The sequence below is a fragment of the Helicoverpa zea genome, chromosome 6 (assembly GCF_022581195.2).
Source record: "Helicoverpa zea isolate HzStark_Cry1AcR chromosome 6, ilHelZeax1.1, whole genome shotgun sequence".
Lineage (NCBI taxonomy): Eukaryota > Metazoa > Arthropoda > Insecta > Lepidoptera > Noctuidae > Helicoverpa > Helicoverpa zea.
The window spans coordinates 12,366,454-12,391,040 of record NC_061457.1 but is presented as its reverse complement, the minus strand read 5'-3'; the positions used below and the strand labels follow the sequence as shown (position 1 = coordinate 12,391,040).

At 37.0% G+C, this 24,587-nt stretch overlaps 1 protein-coding gene across 6 annotated transcripts in view; it reads right to left on the bottom strand.

Moving 5' to 3' along the window:
• LOC124631198 (protein outspread) overlaps positions 1 to 24,587 on the bottom strand; it is a 262,107-nt gene that overhangs the window by 20,278 nt on the left and 217,242 nt on the right. For all 6 annotated transcript variants that reach the window (XM_047165433.1, XM_047165436.1, XM_047165434.1 and 3 more), the window contains exons 4-6: positions 10,965 to 11,153; positions 2,869 to 2,941; positions 2,412 to 2,576 (exon numbers count right to left, since the gene is read on the bottom strand). In XM_047165433.1, the coding sequence (XP_047021389.1) occupies positions 2,412 to 2,576; positions 2,869 to 2,941; positions 10,965 to 11,153 (427 nt within the window). The remainder of the gene's footprint in view (positions 1 to 2,411; positions 2,577 to 2,868; positions 2,942 to 10,964; positions 11,154 to 24,587) is intronic.

Sequence of the window (24,587 nt, the reverse complement as noted above, 5' to 3'; positions counted from 1 at the left end):
CGTAAACGTCCATTTCTTGAGTACGATAACAATCCCACACATTACGCATTACTTTCTCAGACAAGAAAATCTAAAGCAATTAATATAAATTACAAAGATACACCACAATGTGGCGGAGATACAGAAAATACGATGAAAACACCAACATTATGGCGCGGTGGAGTTTCTAAATAACATTATCACAATCTGTAATTAGAGGGCGCGCTTGACCGCCGTTAGATCAGTAATTAGGATCAGCGCAGACGCACGCACCGCTGCTAGGCTGCGTAGGCGCACCACACATAAATATGGGCGGGACTGCAACGATGAAGAGAAAAGCAGAGTGCTCACTGCCAGAGGCTGGAGACCAAATCAAGCCAAACCTATAAATTATGACGGTTTCGCAGCGGTTTCTAATTTATAAGGGTCACATACTGGTCAATGGTTGTGGTAGAAATCTCCAGCCTGGTATAGGAAAGTCAATATCTACATGTAGAAAAAGCATCATTCCCTTTTTAAATGTTGGGATGTTATATAATGTCAGTAAATTGCGATTAACATTTTATTTATCTCATTACCTACTTGGGATTTTTGTTCAAACAGGTCCTACTGAGCGTACCTGTATGGTCGGCCTTGCTCCTAGGTCGTGTTTAGTATTGTTTATATTAGTTTCTAGCTCTGATATATTCTCATTGTGATTGCAATTGTTTGTGCAGTGGGCTGAATTTATTGACGTGTTAATTAACTTTTGGTTATTAGAATATTTACGTAGTCTTGACACATTAATAATGTGAACGATTGGAACTTGATATACGATGCCAAGGATTCGCGTCGTTAGGCATGTAGACGAATAAATTCACCATTATTATTACACATGTTAGTATATATTGAGGTGTCATGATGTCCCGAATTGAGACGCGTCCCAATTTTCAGGAGATCATTGACTCGTACTGAGAATACTAATTTTATGGGACGTATCTGATCTCGTTAGCGAATTTGACATACATTCAAACGTGTCCCAGAAATTGACACGAGCTTTATTGAAACCAAGAATATCGTAATTACAATCAGAGGTTAGAATCGAAACCTCTGCATCATTGTCAGCTAACTTGGCCAGCAAGTAGTCAGTCTTCAGGACTTCCATCAACCAGGTAAGCGGCGACATCAATTTACTAAGTAACATATTCACGCCTGTCAGGCTGTCCGGCTCGGCTTCCGAGGGTATATTTATCGTAACGGTGCTAAATTTAATTGACGTAAAGCCCTCGTTCCGGGGCTGGGTGTGAATCATCGGCTTTTATGGGGAATGGTGCTAGATAAGAGGGACGGCGGTGGACCAGAGAAATAGGGATGGGAGATAGACGACTTGATTGTGTGAGGACAATATATTTTTGTATCAGGGTGTAGGATTGGGGCCAAAGAAAACGAAATAAATGGACTATGATAGTTGATGAAGTTTTACGCAAGAATGCATTTTCTGAGCAACAAAAAATTAGTATATGATTTAATAATATGTGTATCAAATGAGTTGGTGTTTCACTTTCTGAACAATAAATGCGTAAATTTTTGCAGGCCTTCCATTTTATTAAGACCTCCTTTCCGCTTCATCTCATAACATAAGTCCCACCACTAAAAGGTTACACCATCTACTACATCTTACAGCTTTTAATTAGGTCTAACGCTCCGTCGCCGGGCCCGAGATTTATGGCCTAGGCCTGGACCTGACCGGGTCTGGTGGACCGCACCTGCTTAGGCATAAAACTGGTATTTAGTGACAGGTAACGGCAGCCCCACAATGGATGATTGCTATGTGTGGTCCGTAATTGTGGTGGAAAGTGGACATTTGTTATGTGGCTAAGTGGCATGGATTGAAGCTTATCTGTTGTTTATGTGAGGGTTTTCGGTGATGGATGGGTAGACTTTCTAACTGGTAGGTAAATAGTTTCAATTGCGTAGCGTTGTTTTTTTTAGGTGGCTCTGAGTGCTAAGTTAGATCTGTGTCGTCTCTACAGGACTAGAATCAGCCGATCATTTTCATGTTCGATAAATAAATCATGATTTAATCATTGCAAAATTTAAAAATTGCTCAAGATTTAGAGACAAAAACTTTTTAACGTCAGTTTAAGCCTTGTCTAAAAAAATGTCAAATTATGACGTTGACCTATGGTTCATTTTGCAGCCAAAATTTTTTTAGACAAGTGTAAAACAGGGGTTAAAGTTTTTGTAGTAAGACCATTAGAGTTTAAGATCAAAGCAGTATTAATTCACATACGGCGATGTTTACATTTATTTATTAAACTAGACATATAATCAATAATGAAGGAAACACGTACCTATTTAAAGTTCTAAATATAGGTAAGCAACTCAATGTATATTGTATGTACAAGATTCAGCCTGCCTTTCATATCCTGTATTATCTATAGCTAGCTTACCTTTGGTGTCGATGGGAGTTGGCGCAGCTAGGCTGGGGATCTCAGGCTGCGGGGGCTGAACCCTGGGGCCCGGCCAGGTGGTGGTGCCCCCGGAGCAGTACCGGGGCCTAGTGGCCTGGCACCCGTCTGCTACGTCACGGAGCGTTGACGCGTCGGCTGAATATTCTGAGGAGGATGGTTGAGGTTGTAGTTTGACAATTAGGTACTATGATAGAAATGCGGTAAAGTGAATAAGTCAAAGTTCTCATATAGTATGAGTGAGCATTGTTTAAAAAATCGAATATTATAAAAAAAAAACATAATAAGAAGATTCACAATTGGCTCTAACTAAACTATGTCTGTATCTTTTAGCACTAAATTGTTGGATTGTCCAATTCCAAATATCGAAGATTTCCAATAAAACTACAAATTATGATTTGTATCTAGTAGTAAGTGTAGAAGGTTGATTTCTACTCACTTCGAGTTGTTGAAGACTGCAGCAGACTTGCAGTCTGACCCCCAGGAAATGTCGCGTTCCTCTTATGTCGACCCTGTGGACAAAAAAAACACTCTCATTAAAAATACTACCTCTGAACACTTTATTTACGTACATTGCATAACCAGCAACTGTCGGCTATGTCTGTTTACCTTATCCACCAGTTATCAAATAATTAGCCTATGTCCAAATCGAAACAAGTGTACCCGGGTCAACAAAATTAAAATTCCTCACCACACAATTCTCGTACCCTCATTTCTACGTATTTCACCAACTCAATGACTAATTACCAGTTTCCTCTAACAAGACAACATCGGCCAATTAGCCAAAGATTTCTAATCGACAACTGTATTGGCGTGCCTAGTTTTCCAACCCCACCCATCCTTGGGAGGCGATGTGAAAACACCATAGCTTCACCATGGCTAAGATTGCCATCATTTAATTGTTCGAAAGCACATAGTTAGCGAACTGGTTATAGTGACCGATTTGAACGCAAATTGTCTCAACGAACATTATTTAGTTTTTTGTATTGAGGAAAATAATCATGAATGAGAAATTGTGTTGGTCTTGTTTCTTGTTTGATTTTATTTGCGTAGTCTTTACAATTAGGCAAATTAATACAGTTCGTGTAAATAACTTTACAATTCGGATGCCTGATCTGTTGGCAGTGATTTGTGCATATTGTTTTGAATATTGTAAAGAAAATAGAAATAAACTCAGGACAAAAACCATATCTGTGCGAATATATGCTCAAAGAGTCATAGAAGGTAGTACAGGGACAGAAATTTCCAGATTTTATTAAAAGAAGGAGTGAGAGCGCTTGCATGGAACGTAAAAACCACTATACTACTACTATACTACACTATATACTAAAACTATGTATTCAAACAATCTATATCATCTGATCCTCAATTGGACACAACTCGGAGACAATAGCAACAATTCTTCGCTTTAACCATCTATATTTATCAAAGACGCAGCTTCAGGCGAAGAGCCGTCAGCGTGGCTAATAGTCCTCAATGGATTAATTGGCAAATTACGAAGAACTGGTCTCCGCAGCCAGTAATGGATTTAATACATAACTAGGTAGGTTGTGTCCTGTGGTTTTGTCTGACAGAAAGTGAAGTTTTGTATTGTGTTTGACTTCGAATCGATATCAAGATTGGTTGTTTATTAGAACCGTTTGATGTAGAAATCATTTTAGTAAACGAATTAAAATAGATTGCCTTTGTGTAAAATATAACTATAGATTTTTAAAAAGAGTGCTCAGGGTACCCAACTTTTGGGTGTCCATATTAATTTGCATTGCAGATATTTTCATCCATAAACAAATCAATTACACATATCGGCAAAGCTCAAACAAATTAAATTTGCAAATTTTCTGTGTAATTAAAAAATACCCGTCAAGCGTACACAACTGCATTTCTCTTTAAATTCTTGTCTAGCAAAAACTAGACTATAATAAGCTAGACTAGCAAAAAGTCTGAAATCTGACGTCTGAAATAATTTATGGCAGTAAAAACGGTATGAATCATCTCAATATCGAAATATGAAATTAATTATTTGGAATATAAAACAATAATGAAATGGTGCGCCGGCGCCGCTTGGCCCGTTAGCGTTGGTTTAGGCTGGTTGCATACTTGCGACTAGACAAAATAAAGTGTTAACAGTTAACTGGTACCATGGGGATATAGTATAAATGTAAGACGCCCTCACACCCTCCTTGATCGTCTTGCATCCTTTGTACCAAAATTGACTTGAAAGTTACTTTGTTGCTTAATTTTAATCTGTTAATAGTCGGACAACGTGTTAGGTTCAGTTCCATAATACCAGCTACAGTTTATTTTTTTTTAATGGTTTATCTAACTGAATATTGGAGGTAAGTCTCACAGTGAGTTTAAATTTTACTCATTGCTTCAATAATAGGACAATAGCATTCATACATATCTCTATAAGCTATTAGAAAGAGTCGCAGTCCTGTACCAGACCTACTAGTTCAATGACCTAGCCAGATTTTATGAGAAGTCGTGATAAGGATACGTGGGAGCGGATATCTTGGGCGCACTGTACCCCTTATCGTAATGTGTAACAGATTGTGGTCGTACTGTTAACAGCTATTAAACAATTAAGGAAGACATTCATCAAGTAAAAAAAAATCTTATCGTAACTTCAATGGTTATAGAATTGTCGAAAGATATATTTACTTTTTTTTAAGATGGTTTTTATGACTTAATTAATGGAGTCAGCTTCAATTTATAATTATGGAACTAATTGGATTAAAGTATCGTTTTTATATGATTAGATGGTTCATTAGTACAAGCGTACAAATAATTATATTTCCGTTTGTTCACAGGTATATTATCCAGTTTTCAACTTAGATTATAAAAACCTATGTTCATAACATGGTGATGATACAACTTATAGGATCGCTGCATCAAATCTATAGTTGTTAGTAGGCGTTAAGACTAATATGGACATGACATAAGAAGAACCAAGAGGTCGTAACGGATAGTATACACCTACAGACATCGTACCTATACAAAAAGGCATTATTAGGATAATTACAGACGATTTGGTGATTGCAGTTAATTGTCATTAGCATAAAAATACAATCAGTGAAAAACGGGACTAATTTAATTGCTGTAGTGTTGACTTTAGTCTGTATCGCAGACTAATCAAATGAACTATGTTTTGTGGACTTGTTGTTTAAGACTACACTCTGAAATTATGGTAGCACCAACACGAAGCTACTTACAATTTAACTACTCAAAATTTTGTAACGTTATCCCGCACTAAACCGACCACTAAGATGACAACAATACGATAAACTTTTTATAAACTAACACCGTTTATTCCTGACACTGTCAAACATAACACATCAAGATAGCGACACACACACTACTATACATACATACACTACTTATTTCGATGCTAGATTATCCACGTTAATCCAACCGGATCATGACTGTGTATCTCATATTTGTTAGTGAAGCCGCGGTTATTGACCTCCAATATTGATAGTTCATTGTTATAGATATGTTTTTAACTGACTATATTTTGAAGAACATGTTTAAACTTTTATTTTTAGAAAATTAAATATGAGAGTGCGAAAAAAGTCCTGAGAGTCAGGTCATTAATCTGGACGGTATATAAAAAAAAAACTTCCAAAGGATAGTACTGTTATCCTCGTGAAAATTCACTCATCATAAATTGGTTATTGCAACTTCACGACACTCAAAATGTATGAACAAGACACTAGCACGCATGCACACGGCTTGAAATTGCTAACTTTGGATGCGCAAACTTTGACGGGAACTAACTACATGAATATTTGCCAGTAAAAGAATTACTTACGTATGATTACTTTCATGTTATAGTCTACATATAAATTACATCATCAATATAAACTGTAGCACTTTGTAATTAACGTATGCCGCCTTAACAATAGGGAGGTACCATCAAAATAATTTTACACGCTGTCCATATTCAGTAATTATTTTATACTCTGGTAACAATTTAATTTGGTCGTAAAGTCATTGGTTGGGCTGTAAAATGTTAAAGTTTTCTTTATTGTATTTTATGGGAACGATTTCTCCAATTAAATGGTATATCATAATTAACGTAACTTACCTATGTCTGTGTGTTACTTCATCGAGTTTAACTGATTGTAATTTGACTTTTTTCCAGAAGCGATCCAGAGAGAACTACTCTATGCGCCCGATTAAAAAAATGGTTAGAGCCTTCTTCGTTAAGGCGACGAATTGGTCAACAATAATTCCATAACCGGCACGCGCATCTAAGGCGCCAAAAGGGGTCGGAGCGTCTGAGCGGGGCGAGGATAACAATACGCGCGCTAGCTTATAACTAAAAGTCGTAAGCGACAAAATGGTTTTGTAATTTTATTATTTAGAAATGATAATTTGATAAAAATTCCTTCTACAATTTTAAAGAGTATGTATATACTCAACTACTAAAAAAGTTAAGAGGCTTAAATCGGTCCCGTTTGCCCATAATATGTGAATCTCTTTTTAAAAAGAGGTATGTTTGATATATTTTACTCTGTTATAAAAGCTACCTAATCATGTTTCTACGTCTAACAAAATAAGGTTTATATCATGAACTTTCAGGTAACCAAGTTGTATTTTGATCCGTTTTGTATTTACTGAGAAAAATTGAGATCCTTGGCGCCAAAAATTCCAATTCGTCCTCTTAAATGGGCTGTCTTTCTAACACAGTTTTTTTTTTAATCAGGGCAGCCCTTTGAGCATGAAGAAGTAACAAACATACGATAGCTTTTTCGCCTTTTCAATTCGGTTCCTACCGAATTCCTTTCTCGTTTTTTAAATTTTCAGTAGAAAACATCTCATTAGTCAGTATCTATCTATCGTTATCTTCCGTAGGTATATTAATAAAAAATACCAACTTAATTGACGACCGGTTCTATCGAGTTAAAGTTATGAGTTGCACACATTGAATTTCAAAGATTCTATTCAATAGAGAAGCGATCCTTTTTTGGAATTCGTTGGATTATGATTATATTTGTTGTAGGTGTCGAGTGTCAATGATTTAAATTAAGCTCTATCGGATACTCAAACTTTAGGTACATAAGATCGATTTAAATCGATATACCGGGATAAGGATCGGAAATATTATTTAAGAAAGTATTTTATAAATGACTAGCTTCTGCCAGCGGTTTCACCCGCATCCCGTGGGAACTACTTCCCGTACCGGCATAAAAAGTAGCCTATAGCCTTCCTCGATAAATGGGCTATCTAAAATTGAAAGAAATTTTCAAATCGGACCAGTAGTTCCTGAGATTAGCGCGTTCAAAGAAACAAACAAACAAAATCTTCAGCTTTATAATATTAGTATAGATAAACACAATTCGAAATGATACATTGTTTAGGCAAGTCAAAATCACAAAAATCATCATGATAAAGGCACCATTTAACCGCTAAGGAATTCTAATTCTAGTTAGTGCAATAAAAACTTAATAACTAATCTTACAATGTACTAATGAATACTGAAAGTTAGACAAGGCATATAGCTATGAAGAAGTGCTGTAACAGAAATGGTATCGCTCATCTGTTCATGGTCTGTGACTCTGATTAATGCACATCACTTGATTTTGACAGACAGATGGCAAGAGGTGATATGTATATCAGAAATATAATGTATGCTATGTATAGCTCGATATATTAGGTAGAGTTGAAGTTAGATTTTTTTAGCCTTGCGACAGTTACTTTGGATTCTATGAACATTGACTGGCAAAGCTCTGTTCTAAATCCAAAAGATATTAAACACTTAAACAATATTTGGGAATTTTGGAAATAGCTTCATAGTCAAAATAGAGGAATTAAGTATAATTATTTCTGTGAGAAAGATTTTAGAATAATCAAAAATTTACATAGATAGAAAATGTATGCAGAATATTTCAAAATAAATCAATTTACTTAAAACCAGAAATTATGCAGACTTAAATGACAATGATTTAACGGCCACTTTTAAGTTAATAACTTAATATCCTTTAAGAGGTTTTATCCGCAGACGTCAAAGATTAAAACAAAACGGTTTTATTGTGTAATTTTATAGTTCCTTTTCTTAACAACGAAGCTAGTCTATTGTACCTATATTTATCGCATCAACTTTTGATTCACCCCACATCGGAAGCCACAAAAAGTCGGCTAAACAAATCATAAAAGGCGACCCATATCTCGAATTAGAACACCAGTTTCTCAAAAGCTCACAATCAACAGCAAATGAGTCACATGCGCGCGCGCACGTAACTTGATCCTGCGCTAATTACATTGCTCCATTTGATGGAAACTGGGCCAATCGCGCAGCTGCAGCCGACATCAAAGGAATCGATCGGAGATCACGACCAATTGAAAAATTGGATGGAACATTTGCGCCTTTTTTCCAAAGTAGGTCTTGGATGACGTCATGGGTTTTCTGGAATTTAGCTCCAATGAGACAGTGTAGTGGTGTAATTTTAAAGCAAGTCTCATGGTGTTTCGCAAAATTGCAACATTAAGAGCTTTCATTATTTCCAAGTGACTCATGGCCTCCAAGGAATTTAGCTGTCAAAATGCACAGTTACACGAGATTGAATTGATTAATTTTCACGTTTGCTTTGGATGGGAAAAAACATAATTACAGTTGCCTATTATCGGGCGAGTTAGAGGAATGGGTGAGTATTAACTAAGGGAAATGAGCGTTGGTGCACGATACCCAAGTTATGGTATCCTGCCATTAATTTTGCGCAGTTGTTATCTTTTTAAATTAACTTGTGACTTAGTTTATTTATGTGCAGTGCTTGAGATTAGAAGGTGTGACTTTATTTTTCAAAGTCGCGCGATAAAATTCTGAGAGTAGCATAATTAAGAGTAGACACCGACAATTTTTTTAATCGCTTAGAAATAGTTGTTCCAACTTCTTTGAATAAAGAATAAGTAAAAATATTGTAACGTTATTTATTACACGGTTGAGGGGTCTAAATAATCCAAATCTGACTGAACACCCTCCAAAACATTGTCAATGTCAATGACCTATCCGTAATGATGAGTCTGCCTTTAGTCCTACCAGTCGCCAATGCATTGTCACCTACACGTGTAAAGATTGCACTGGTACCTGACAACCTTCGGGCAGCCATTATTAAATCTCATTGTGAGGTATGTGGCAAAACAGGATCATTTGGAGCCAAGGCTGGCGAGAACCTGTCGCCATCGTCACGGTGAGGCCTCTTTGTCGGTGATCATAGGCGGAGCGGGGTCGGGTGTCCATGCATGTATGTAGGTAGTTAGGGAGTGATTGTGTAAGATTGACAGGAGCATTTTTGTTAGGCGGAAATGGGGACCTAAAATTGCAGAGTTTCTAGAGGAGATAAAACATTGATTCATTGCTCAAGTATGTACGTTCAATGTGGAGAGGAAATACCATTCTAAAATCAATCCCAATGAAAATTAAAATGACCGGCCGCACTTTATAATTTGTGCCGTATTAAATCGACCACAGGGCCTATACCAACATCTTATTATAGGAAACACCGGGCCTATTAACATAGTCTATAAAATTGCGTCGGTTCATAACTTGCCCAACAATTTGCGCTTGCGCAGCTTTCGCTACAGGAAGCACACGTCTTATTACAGGTCGATTGGTGTTCGTTTAGAAAACATGGTGTTTTGAATCCCCTTCCACATAAGGGAGGCGCCACACTGCTTCATGCGATAAAGAAGTCTACTACTACTAGTAAGTAGAATAAATTGCTTTGGATTTCTAATCTAATAATGATGTTGTGATATAAATAGCAAAATTTTTCAATAATACTGTCATGTTGGAACTGTGGGGCGTTCAAACTGCATGCATTGTAGCAGCTGATAGATGGAAGCAAGGTGCTATTATATTTACTGTTTTTACAAAACCACCACTGATGGCATAAAAATATGCACATTACATCTTCAATTTAATTCCACACCAGTCTTCACCCACCCTAACCTCACACTCAATAAGCGATCAGTTACTCAACTTCAGATAACGAGGAGGTGTGAACAGCCAGGTTATTGGAACTCCTGGCGCAGGAAGTCGACAATTACCCACTAGTTTAACTGACGGTTCACACTTAGCCTTTGTATGAGTTTATAAGTACGTAATCGGCTGTTGACCTATGTTTAAAGGGCGGTAGTAATCAGCTGTTTGCTGAGGTGTATCGGTTTTCAAAATTACTGGTGGTAAGTGTATTATTCGTATACTAGAATTAATGTTCGTGTAGTTTCTGAACTGATTGGCCTTAACTTATATGTAAGTACTAGGCAACGTACGTAAACAACTAAACGTAGGTACGTAAACAACTTTAAACCGTACCCACACAATGACTGTCTTTGATCAATACTAATTGTGTATGTATTTACAATATACACTCAACTTCAAGCTATCTAAATCCCAGTTAAATTTTGCAGGAAAGAGTACTTTCCCTCCAGTCGTCCATATCATAGATTCTTTATCATTATTTTGGCCTCCCCCAATCCAATATTGAGGAACATCTTACACTATAAAAAATATTGATTTCATCATCCTCTTACCTTACTCCTAGGATACACGCTGAGGACATCAGACCACCACCGTGCCTCCTCCCTACAGGTGCCCTTGACGAAGGTGACTCTCTCGGGCGCGGTGATGGCCAGGCTATAGGCGTGCCCTGTGACGCTGTCCGCCTCGCTCACTTCCAGCACGGTCGTCATATCGATGCTGGCTTGAGGGACTGTGTCTGGCTGTGGGCAAACGAGAGAACAGGTTAAAAATACATAAAATGTACTGAATAGGGAACGAATAAAAAAGGAAAAAACATGAATATGCAATATTGAGAAAGTTTTAGATTTTTGAAGGTATATTTTAGTTTGGCAGTTGTAATAAAATTCGATTCTTTATTTGCAGGATAGGAGTGAGTTAACGAGATCATCATCATCTCCCGAACCAGTGTTTTACAAGAAGCAACTGCCTATCTGTTCTCCTCAATCCAGATAACAAGATGGCGATCGATTTTAACTATATCACACCTAATCAGTCATTTAAAGTCTTATGTAATCGTCCTGCAGAACCAGGCGACTGATACCTATCAATGATACCTACCACTAATCTAATATTAATTATAGCGATAGAAAAAACTATTACATCAACACTAAAACCCAACTATAGTTCGGCCATTCAGAGAATGCGTTCCTGACACGTCGCGATTGAACTGACGACGTAATAACATTCATTGATTATTGATATAATAATGTTGTTTTAATGCTCCTCAATTGTTAAAACGGTAAACAACCAGCAAAAATATTTTTATCGTAACTGCAACGCCATTGCAAAGTTACGTCGTCAGTTCAATCGCGACGTGTCAGGAACGCATTCTCTGAATGGCCGAACTATAATTTAACCTGATCCACCAACTAAGCAAGATCTCCATTCCCATCTCAACCCAACATTTTTAAACCACCAATAATTAATAGGGACATTAAGAAAACAGCTCCCGTTGCTAACATATAGGCTGGAAGTTAGGCCATTTCTCCCAGTCACATTACTAGGCCGATATCGTAGATTTCAGTCTGTTTAGTTCTAGCCACATATCTCATAAAGACTGCTGGCATTAGTTAGACATGTAGTCGTTGTCATTTGTGGCGCTTACGACTTTTTGTAGTTTAATTAGTAGTGTGTTTTAATTGGTTTTTGGTTGGTTGTTTTGTGAGTTGTGTAGAGGTAGGTGTAAAAGGAATTTTAAGGTTTAATATGATGGCTGCAAATGTAAATGTTAAACACTGATGATCTTTTTGTTGGGTTTTTTTCTATTTCAGTTTTACAAGGAGCGACTGCCTATCTGACCTGCTCAACCCAGTTACCCGGGCAACCCAATTGGTAAGACTGGTTGTCAGACTTACTGACTTCTGACTACCCGAAACGACTGGCAAAGATGTTCAATGACAGCCGGGACCTTCAGTTTAACGTGGTCTCCGAAACACAGTCATTGGTGTCCAAGATACACGTAAATACAACCTTACAAAAGTTGCATTGGTACTTACCTGACCTGGAATCGAACCCACACACTCATATTTTAGACGTTGGTTCTTTACCCACTAGGCCACCACGACTTAAAAACAAAAGATGTACGACGTCCATATTCAAATGACCAGCTCATCTGAATATTGTACCGCACTGCAGTAAGACGGTCATTCACAAGTCTAGGCAGCCTAGGCATTAGCATAGCCGCTAGGATAAGCACTAGGTCATGCTATGATAAGTACTAAATTACAGACCTAGGCGATTAAACACGGTGAGGTAGGGTTCAAGGTTAGAAGGTAAGATATGATCTCAATGCATAATTGGAACAGCATTTTTTTTCTGAACTTGTAACTTGTACTAACAGTTTCCCGCGGTTTTGCCCGCATCTCTGGGAACTACTTATACATCCAGATAAATTCTGATTTAAACCGGTTCAGTAGGTAGTTTTGGCATAAAACCGGACAAAAGAAGAGATACTTTCGCATTTGTAATATAAGTAGGGATAGTTCTTATTGCATAAATTGGCTATATATATTTCTCTTAACTCTACAACTGTAATTTCAGCAAGATTAAATGTATTCGCTAGACTATTTATTTACACAAAATTAGCCTACAATTGTAGGACTAATGTTAATTCGTAAACTTTCCAAATTACAAAACAGTTACTCGATTCTAAGATTGTTTTACACTTAATAGTATTAATATATAATAGTATTATCTCAGTCTACCAAACTATACATTAAATTGTTCTATACATATTTGCTCGAAGGAGATACAGCATTTGTTGAGACTCAAATAAATAATGTTACAAAACTGATTAATGTACAGACATTGACAATAACATGGTTTAATTTGATTTATAGTATAACTTTCGCCGTCTCCGCAAACGATTTGATTTGAGAGGTCGAATTGCGCGCGCGCACCAATCTGCGTTACGTCATAATAATCTTAGTTGCCATGGTTACGCTGTTTATTCAATATCAGCGCAACTGACCACCGACAATTTCATATACGTTGAAGCAGTAATTTGCAAAAACAAAAAAGAAACACATTTTGTGTGGTCAGAAAAAGTTACCGAGTTCGAGGTAGAAAGCAAGCAGTAGCATAGAAAGTTAGTTTATCCATTCAAATGCTAAAAACTTTTGATCACAATAATAATTACAAATATCAAACATTACTTTGAGTAACATTATCTACCAGAAAATCACCTTCAATAATTCCCGCACCTTCGTAGTATTTTTCATACCGCAATTTTTTTCCTGGCATTCACCATATTATATGTTGCATTTATGTTTGTTATCCAAAAAAATCATAACAAAGACGGAATATTCTTTACAAAAGGAAGTTTTTTTATTTTTTTCTAAAGCACTTTTTATGAAACCCACACAAATTTAAATCTGACCAGGTTACAAACCTTCGACCCGAAAATCCCTTTAGTTCCCTTTAGGTCACTAGTTTTCCTAGTGACAAGAAACCCTGATAAACTCACTTAGAATACCTCAAGTAATGGCCAGTTACCAAAGCTAATCCCTCAGTTAAACCCAGTTACACTGCGGTAAGATAATTGAAACAACTGTAAACTAAGAAGCAATAATTTTTGACCAACTACACTCACGAGCATAAATATGTAGCGCATGAAATGAGTAACGTCAGTAACATCATTGTAACGGTTACGAAATTCAATTTAATTCTAAGATCATACATTTATTTGCATTAAGAGTACCCTGAAAAGCACACTGCAAACCTTTAGTCGGCCGATAGTTTGCTTGGGTTCATAAAGTATGAAGATGAATGGTAGTATAGTTATCGGCACGAATCTTGAGCTCTGACCTACATCTGAGCATAAGTGATTTATTAGCAAAGAACCAATCCCGAGTGACGGCTATGACGCGATGCACTGCGGGCCAATCACCGCTTTAGCCTGCCCCCGCGCCTCACTTCATACCACAAAAGAGACCCAATAAATTACTTCTGCGCAGGTGAAGGTGAGCAGAGCTCAAGATTCGTGCCGATAACTATACGCACATTGCTAAGATCAGGTATTAGCCAGTATCAGACCGACTGAAAACTTTGATTAGATTCAAGATTGGGTCAACTATCGGCCGACTCTTTAATCTGCAGTATGCAAGGTACTAATTTTCATTTCAACACGAATACTATGTTTACCTGGCTATTTAATTTCACAGTTATTTGTATAAAATTTTATGGGTTTACGTTTAAATGCTAATTCAGTGCTGTATTCATATTTTATAGAGCTGTTCGTTCAATGGTTGAATAAACAGAAGTTTGTTTGATGCTGGGACAGTAAGTAAGCATTAAGTGGTATGCTATAGTCTGTTTTTTAATCTCGCAGACTAAATTGACACTTGCAAAATGTCAAACTTACAAATAATGTTGCTAGCTTTTTTGTGCAGTGTTGTACTTACGATACCGGTTTGTTGAATCGTATTTTTTTATCTATAATAGACGAATTTAATATTCATTCAAAGTTTTATATTTACAATTTACGTACGTACACACGGCTGCACGACGTGCTACAAACTGCCAGGGATATCTGACCACGCAACACCATGCGTAATCATCAAGAATAAGCACATTATTTCAGGATGACTTATTGCAAAAAAACGATACTTGATTTTATTAACGCTAAGTTTCGGTCGTGCCACATCACTATTTAAGAATTTGCAATAAACTGACCACACTCGTAATGTCAGTTTAGTCTACGAGATTAAAAAACAGACTATAAAGATATTAATTTGTTGTTAGAAAGTTGCATGGACGCAATTTATTGTTGTTTAGAAATTATTATAATACCTGTGGTGACATCATCCATGTACAATTATGGATTTTTCTAATTGTCAATATAAATTAAAATTATAGCTGTACAACAAAATCTGTTTATAAATATGGCTCCAATAAAATTCCACAGCTATTTTCAGCCATCATTAAAATACAAACGATATAAATTGCAATGTCTGTTGGTCCTAATGATGCGGATAGACTCTCACAGCGCGGAAGTCGCATCGCTCGTGACGTCATAAATCTCGCAGGTCCCACTCTAAACAATTAGCCTTACACCTTTAACGGTCACGACCAGTGACACCTGACCCCCCCATTTGAATTGCGTTCGCCTTCAATTGGTTTAGACTTAGGGGTCACAGTGCTTGGTCGGGTTAGTTGGCACATTATAGATTTGTCATGCAGAGCTTGTACCGTTGGGTGGCGATGATTAGGTCTGTTGGGCCAATGTTGGAGCCAAGGTTCGGATGATTAGGCAATTATTTTGAATATGCTACGACTGAATGAATGATATTACGTACTTTAAGACTGGTCTTATAAATGGGCGAATTCAATGCATATAGACTGACTAGTAGACTATTATAACAATAGACGAAAATATCTTTATTTTTAATTTCGAAAACCTCCTACAATAACAGCCTCCTACGTGATTCTGTCAGTGATTCTGTCAGTGATTCTGTCAGTGTACTAAAACCGAATCCAAAAAAAAAATTAGCTTTCCTTTATTTTCCACCACATCAAAAATATCTTCTTCTTCTCTCTCATCAAACCACCTTCATTATCCTACCTCACCGTCACAGCATTTAACACCGTTATGTATTTGTCGCCCACGGTGCGCGTGCGCAGGCTCGATTATCCCGGAGTTATGGACCTCACGCGATCCTGTCACCTTGGGGTTATCAAGGGGTAGTGGATCAAGGACCCTGGGTTTAAGTGCCTAGTTTAAATGTGGTGTGAAACTGTGGGAATAAATTAGGGACTTTAATTTTAAAATGCAGATTTTTAAAGGCCCACCCAAAATTTGTCAGTCATCTTTCGTAAAGTCGATTTAACTTTTTTGAAAACATTGTCGCTTTTAAGCCTTGAAGTTAAAGTAAAATAATGTACTTATACCTCATGTGTGTAAAAGATTTTAGTTAGGAACATTTCAACTTTGATGGACCTATTAAAATGAAGTAGGTACTTCCAGGTGCCAAACACTATATCAACAGATCACTCGATCAGATCCGGCACGTCAATAAACTCGTCCGGACCACACCTCATTGTGGTTATCGCAATCCTCATTGCTTGTTTAATTTCAACATTATAAGTCATGGTAACTAGCCTATGGACCTGACGGGTATACCCTGTAATTGGGTGTGTTACCCCATTTACGGGGTAATCCATTAGGCTGGCAACTCCGCGTCCGCGTTTCAGAGATTAGCCGTTCCGTGTTAATCAGAGATTGCGGTGTCGTTCGTGTCACTTGGGCTATTTGCGCGTGCGCATGCTAGGGTTGCCAGAAGTGTTTAGATTGAGATTATTTCTCCCGATTGACATGCGAGATTAACTGTAAAGTTGATGGCAAATGGCAATATTATCGATTTTGTCATTTGAGAATGTAGTACTGTTGTGTCTTCGGTCTGTTATTAAAAATGCTACGAGTTACTTATCCACTAAATATTTCTATTACCAAAGAAGATGACATGTTTTGAAAACACCATAATTAATCATTAATTAGCTTCAAGTAATTACATGGTTCACATCAACTTCGATAATTAGGTGCAACGACAGCCCTGCCGCCAGGGGGCGTGGCGGGCTTCGTAGGTGGCGACACACGACGTATGTAGACCGAGTCGATGCATGTCCGTCTTCATAATACTATGTTTGTTTATCATAAATACAGAGCAAAGCCGGGAAAATGGCGTTGTAATTATACGGGATATGGGAGGTGACATCGACACTAATAGACCCTAAGGGTCCTGAAATTGTATAGTGTTTTCCAGGTCATTATTACAATATCCAATTAATATGTTTACGAAGGAGTAGGTGAATACCAAGAATTTTATGAGCTTAAGGAACAGTTCGTTAGACTGTCCACTTTTAATGCCTCTGGTGGGTATGCAAAATGGATATTGAAAGCACAAACCGGGACCTCATCGCTAGAATTTTCAATCAACCAAATAACCACCAGTTAGAAAGGCTCTGATGTCTTCTATAACTCTTAAGCCAAAGTTATGACTTAATTATAATACTAAAATCTAACCAACCGCTATCACAATATTGGTTATTTTCAGTAACGGTTCTTCACCCAGCTTAGTTATTCGAAATAGCGGCCATTGAAGCATAAAACACATAAATGGAGCATTTGCCGGGGATAGGAGTGCGGTGTAAAGTGGCGTAACAAAAATTGCAGCTAGCGGTGCCGAAGTCACTGCCTGTGACGGACTGACCCCCAAGCTGGGGTGCAAGTGGGGGGCATAGCGGGTTTATCGCCGGGGGACACGGAATGTCTTGTGCAGTGATCTTATTTATGTAAACTGTGGATATTGTAGAAGCTAGAAGCGATGTGAAAGAGGTAAAAGACGTTGCAATGTTGCTCTGGTGAAAAATCGGATGACTAATATTTCATTGAAAAGGATCCAAATATTGCTCTCAATTGCAATGATGCCTCAATATCAAAAACTGATTAGTGATTTATGGAGGGCACATTTTCAGTACTCACACTGCTGATTCTATAATAAACAGGTGTCTCAAAGTTACATATAGTCATTATTCTTTATTGAAAATTGATTGAGACCAGGTAATTTTCTCCCAAACATCGCTTTTCGCTTCCACCTCGCACCACATCCAATCACATTTCCCTGGCTTTGTTTGCATTGCAATATTAAGGTGATATCTATAGTTTTTGCCTGTCTAGCGGTGCCGCCGCCGGCATTTCGGATCGGCCGAACAAGTCTGCGGTTACATGCACCCAAGCACTACATAGTTTCGTTAATTTGTTCCGTTGGGGAAATCGAGAGATTTATTTGAGCAACGGGATTCGGTTTGATTTTCCTGAGTTATTGGTTTGTTGCGATTGAGTTTCATATTTGCGTGTTGGTCGGCGATAGTGGCAAATTATTGACGATTGCTACAGTTAGGTTTCGTTCTGATATTGAGAGCTTGACTTTGTTTAAGATAAGTAATTTAAAACGGGGTACCTTTGATGAATGCAAGATATATTTTAGTTAATTCACTATCGTGCCGTTTTGTGTAGCCATTCATTTTCAATTGGTGTTTTGCTTTCAGCTTGTAAAGCAACTATACTTTGATAAAATCAATAACAGGTGTTGACAATGTGTTAGTTTCCCATAAAAACCTCATAAACATTGTACAATCTGATAGCAATCTACTATGTACCACATAAAACACCAAACTTGCCTTATCTTGAAGTTACAGTTTTATTTTAATATCGACCATTTGCGTGGGTGTTAGTGGGCTAACGATGGTCATAGAATTTTATTCGTTTTTTTTTATATAGCCAACAGCTGGTATGGAACGCGCTTAAAAGTTTTTTATGTCTTAATTTTTACTCTAGTAGTTAACGATAACCCTTGTATGCCATGATCTTTCTTGATTCACGTCATCACAGGCTAACAACGTCCACTACTGGTCTACCCCAAATTGGGGGGATTGGCCCATACTCACCGCACTGAGATTGCGTGTAAAGGTAGAATTCCGTGGATAGCGGCTACGACAGCCGCGCGCGGCTTACGACAGTCGTCGGCCGCGCGCGACAATAGTCAATCTATGAAAATGTATGGCGCCGCTGCCGAGGTCCGCGACAGTCGCGCGCGGCCGACGAATTTCGTAAGCCGCGCGCGGCCGTATGCATCTCAACATGGTCTAGCGCTTAGTAACATCTATATAATTTTAGTAAAACCAGAATTGAATCGTTTTTTATTTAGTCGGCAAAACTTCCTTTTGTTTTCATTACAATACAAATGCTTTTGAATCAGTATTGGGTAGTATCCTTCATCATTTCTACTTTTTAAAAATAGGGTCGATTGGTAATCTATTTTCATAATACAGCCACAGCAATACGTCATCCTCTTCTTCTTCAAGGATATCAATTAGCACTTCGACTAGAGGGAACGGACGAACAAAATCTACTAATTTCAACACAATGCCGCGCGCGGCTTACGAATTTCGTCGGCCGCGCGCGACTGTCGCGAGCCTCGGCAGCGGCGCCATACATTTTCATAGGTTGACTATTGTCGCGCGCGGCCGACGACTGTCGTAAGCCGCGCGCGGCTGCGTAAGCCGCGACCCACGGAATTCTACCTTTAGTGAACGCAGTATGAAATATTTTTTTTAACTTCAGAGATACTGATCCACAGATAGCAATAATTGATACCCTCAAATTATAACTTAAAACAATGCGTGACATTAAAAATTGCTTTTATTAATAAAATAAGCTTTCATATTCAACAAACATGACCGATGACACGCGAGTTAATCATTCGTTAGATAAAGATCTCAATCGAGATGCGAAAACTCGTATTGATTGAATTAATTCGATTTTTTAATCGGTTTCATTTATATATGAGCTTGGGTACCGCCCATGGGCCATATGATTTATACATCGGTACGATAAAACTGATATCGATATATCGCTTTCGAGAGAAAGTGCCTGATGTAATAATTGTTAAATTATAATTTAATAACTTTCTGTAATTGTATATTGTGGTAACATATCGAAAGAATGAGGATATTAACAAATTATATAATTAAAAAAAAAATGTTGAATCAAATATTTTCTTCTTTTAATTATTAGCACCGATATTATGGGAGTTTTGATTTTTAACCTGGTAACATTTCCATTCTCAACTAGCTAAGAAGAAACGGAGTCGTTTTTTGAAAAAATAAGTTTCCAATAAATTACTATTTTTTGTAGTAGATATCTTCAAAATTACTTTTTTAAACTCAACATCGTGTACGATCTACATTAAATTGCGTTTAATTGTTCGCATAAGGGCGAGCACACATCGACTCTCAAGCTTGATTGCTTATTGTATTGTAATCAGACAGCCGTAATTTATCGGTAAGGACTAGTCTACACTGTAAGGCGTGCGTGTGATGATTACAAATGTATTTTTTTAGTTGTTTCGTATTAATTTGTGTCTTTGTGAAGATGATTTAGTGCAGATTTGCGGGTTTGTAAAAATGTTGCTGTTACGTGAACCACTTTTTGCTATCACATAAAAATAGCATATGACACTTCCAAGACAAATTGCTTCCTATTGATCTAACAATAGTCAAATAATCCCTTCCTTATTAAGATGAAAATATATGTCCCAAAATTTTTAAAGTATCCTATGACACAAAGGTCAAAAAACTGGACCACTTCTCACAAAATTACCTCATAATAAGTCTCATTTCCTGTACAAAATATATATTTTTAAAATACCATGGATAAACCATAGACCTCACAGCTTTATACCTCATACGTTTAAACCTCATTCAAATCTGGAACGTAATGACGTAGTATCCGGCAGAGTAATTACTGTCCACAATGGGGTATTGTCTGTGACAGTTGACACTTCCGGCCTGTGAGAGCATCCTGCGCGCGCGCCGCTCGTCCGTAGATCGCTATCGGAGTATTGTTTTGTCTATGGGCGGTGTGGCAACTACTGTTGTATTGTTGTTGTTGTTGTTTTTGGAAAATAATTGGTTTTTAGAGGGAAAATTATTTGAGGATAGATAAGTGTGATTTTATGGAGTTTAGATTGAGGCAAAAATGAGAAGGGTTCTATTTTATTGGCTATTAAAAGTGGTACAACCATAGTGGTGATTAGCAAGACTGGCGTAACTTTGTTACAGTAAAATACTTTAATTTGTGATTAAAAATATCTTTATATTTGTAGAATATAAGACAACAAGCAAATAGCCTATGATAGCCCATGATAAAAGTGTTCTGTACAAAGTTTTTAATTCTTGATGACATTTTTCAGGACCCTAGAACCTTACCAACATTTTACTATTTTAAAGAATCAAAGGTATAACACGCTAACCTTTCTCAGTCATGTACCTAGTATTAAAAAAAACAAAGGTACCTAGTACCTTCCTAAGAATGAAGTTCAAACTATCAAACACTATTCCTAAACCCACAGTTAAATCTACACGGTATCACAAAGGGCTGTAACTGAGTCAGTTAATGGCTGACACAGTTCGGTAAGCCGCTTAAGAGATCAGCTGATCGGTAGCTTTATACAGTAAACGATGCCGACACTACGATGTGGTGTTATGTTACCGACTAGTGATCATGAGTTTGCTTGCGTTTTGTGGGTTTAAAACCGAAATATTGTAGGAAAGAATCCTGTTACATATAGGTTTAAAAAAAAAATATTTTGACCGTTTTTGTACACAGTCAATGAGTTAAGAAGAAAATGGAACAATCAAGTACAAAAGCAATGCTTATTTTTTAAGAAATCTCTTCCAGCAGTTATTTTGGTCTGCGGCTTAGTATGGCAAGCCTAACTAAGGCAAAGCAATTTTAATAAATAACAATTATGTATGTAAGATCTCAATCTTAATATTTAAACTAGCACCCACGCAAACATTCATTTTACATACAGAAATAAATATAAGAACAGTTAAAAAGCTCAAAGATAAAGTAGCATTTTTAAATAATCAATAAACACTAATAAACAGGCGCCAGAGCATACCTATCCGAATATTTTACTCGATTCCGATAACATCGTAATCGTAACAATTAATATCGATTCAAGAATCAAAAGTCAACCAATAAACAAGATCGATAACACAGATACGAACAAGCAAAGCTCATCTATTTATTAAAAACTGGTTAAGAGAGAGTTTCAATTATGCAATGGTTCCGTAAAACATTTTGTACTACTATTATAAAGCTAGAATTTGTGTTGTCTTTGCTCGAATGCGCTACTGTTACTGTTACAGCCTGTTTATCGTCCTACTGCTGGGCACAGGCCTCCTCTCACACGGAGAAGGATGAAGGAGAATGCGCTAAGCTGGTCTGAATTGAAAAAAATATTTCTGCTTTAGATAGCCCATTTACCCAAGGTAGCTACGGGATTTATTTAAATTCAGGTGCGTGAAGGAATACTTATAAGACGGGAGCGACAGCGTGGGCAGAAGCTAGTTGTTTATTATGGTTCTGATTTTTAAGAATAAGCCATAAATAATGTTATAACCAAAATAATGTATAACCTTTGTAGCAGGATTCCAATAAATTTTATCAAATGATTCCCTTTTTCGTTTCAACTATTAGTTTTAGATCCATCCATTTACTTACATCATTTGCAAAAACAGGACTTGTCAAAATGTTTACGGAACTCCAAACCCCTAGTTGGTACATTTGTAAAAACAAAAGATAATGTAAACAGATTGCATTTATCTTAGCCGTGTGCGGTCGCTAAAAGCATGTTAATTCCAATTCATTTAAAAATAGTACCTTGATCATTGTCCAGGAGCCCTGCCGATAATTGGACGCGAGATAAAGGGTACTTTATGAGTCGGTGAGCTGGGAGGCTAATGTGTGCTAACGTGGTAATGTGCTCTACACGTTTTGTTCGCTTCAGGAAGAGATATTTGTAAGTGTAGTTTCTATTTCCTAGACTTGATTATTCTGTTTTTTTTTTAAGAGAAATATTTCAGGGTTTGTTTCAATACAACTTTTAGTAAAAATGGCATATGTCTCTACATTGGCAAATAACTGCATATCAATAGATTTAATTGTGTCAAATTTTACCCAATGAAAAAAATTACGAGTGTTTCCGATTGGTGCATCATTCCATATCTGTCCTATTCGGCCGACGTACGATATTATAAATTAATTCCTAAATAACCCCATGCATATTTTTTTAATCTATGAAACTTTTATCGTATATCCTGCCATGCCGAAGAACGCCAGGTGTATAAGGTCACAGAAGACACAACTGCATATAAAAATGGTTCCATTTGCTGAGATAAGCTGGTAAAGTATGCACTGAATGCATCGCGATATGCTTAACAGTTCAATTTATTGCGCAAGACATCATCTACTATTTAAATGTAGAACTGAATAGTTATTTTTTATAAATAAATATTAGTTGGTATCTGTACTGTGGAAAAAAATACTGATGTAAAAAAGGTATGGAGTATATTTTTATCATGATTGCTAAGATCATCCTTTACCTAGCTTTGAACCATCATCTTGGTCAGCTACCAATCTTTGCTTTAATTAATTGTCTATCGGCCGAATACTGAAACGCTTCACAATTTAAGTACTGCTCAAACATCATTTCATATACGTAAAAATGAAGTAAATACTTTTCAGTGAACCTTTGAGTTAAGTAGCGTTTGAGTAGGTACTTCGAGGTATACGACATACATGACCAAAGTACCTAAACTTTCTTATTTATCATCATTAAAAAGCAAGAAACAAAACAATAATGAAGTGACATCGTAGAATTACTCATAACCTAAACACCACGGAGAAATGAAACTTTCTATCAGTCTCGTCACTAACCTATTAAAAGAAACAATATTTCCTCGTATGATTCACAATTAAACGCTTAAATAAAAGCTAGTATTTATGGCCATTTCTTAAAACCAATTTAAGTGTTTAAAAAGAAAGTCTGGGTGAGAATTTCCGGTCGTTCATCAATACGGGAGATCGATTCATCGGTTTGTAAAAGGAGCATTATGAAAAACAAATAACTTTAATGTCCGGTGTGTTCCTAACAATGATTGACATATATACTTGTCTCGTTTCATTATGAAAAAGAAAATCACGTCCGAATAAAATAATAAAAGCTAATTTGTTAGTGACATCTTTGCGGTTAACTTGAAAAAGTCCTACCAACCTTAATATGTTGTTGTAAAGAATAATATAAGATTATTCATGATTCGTCACTGAAGAGGAAAACATACGGTTGTTTTAATTCAAGAATATAAAACAGATAATAATATTAAAATTCGTTTATCCTTCCCGGAATAAACTTCAGAGATTACCTTCTTGCATTTGCGATTTAGTGAGCGGGGAAGACCAAGGTCCAGTGAATAAGATTTTATACTTAGATATTAGGGAAAATATGCCAGTGACACAGACTTATTTGGTACCACTCTCAGGTCATATAGCAAACTATCAAAGCCCGTGAGTTTAGCATAAGAACACATTTGTGGACATCGACAATCTATTGTCAAATTGCTATTTAGCAATAAGACCGCCGATTGTACTGTGTTTTTGTATGTTGTGATGTCCTGTGTTGTGTCTTGGTGTACAATAAAGAATATTTTGATTTGATTTGACAATCTCGTTTTTCGGAAAGGACTGTATTTTCTGTTGTCTGATTGCAGGGAAGCTCAGATGGAGTGAT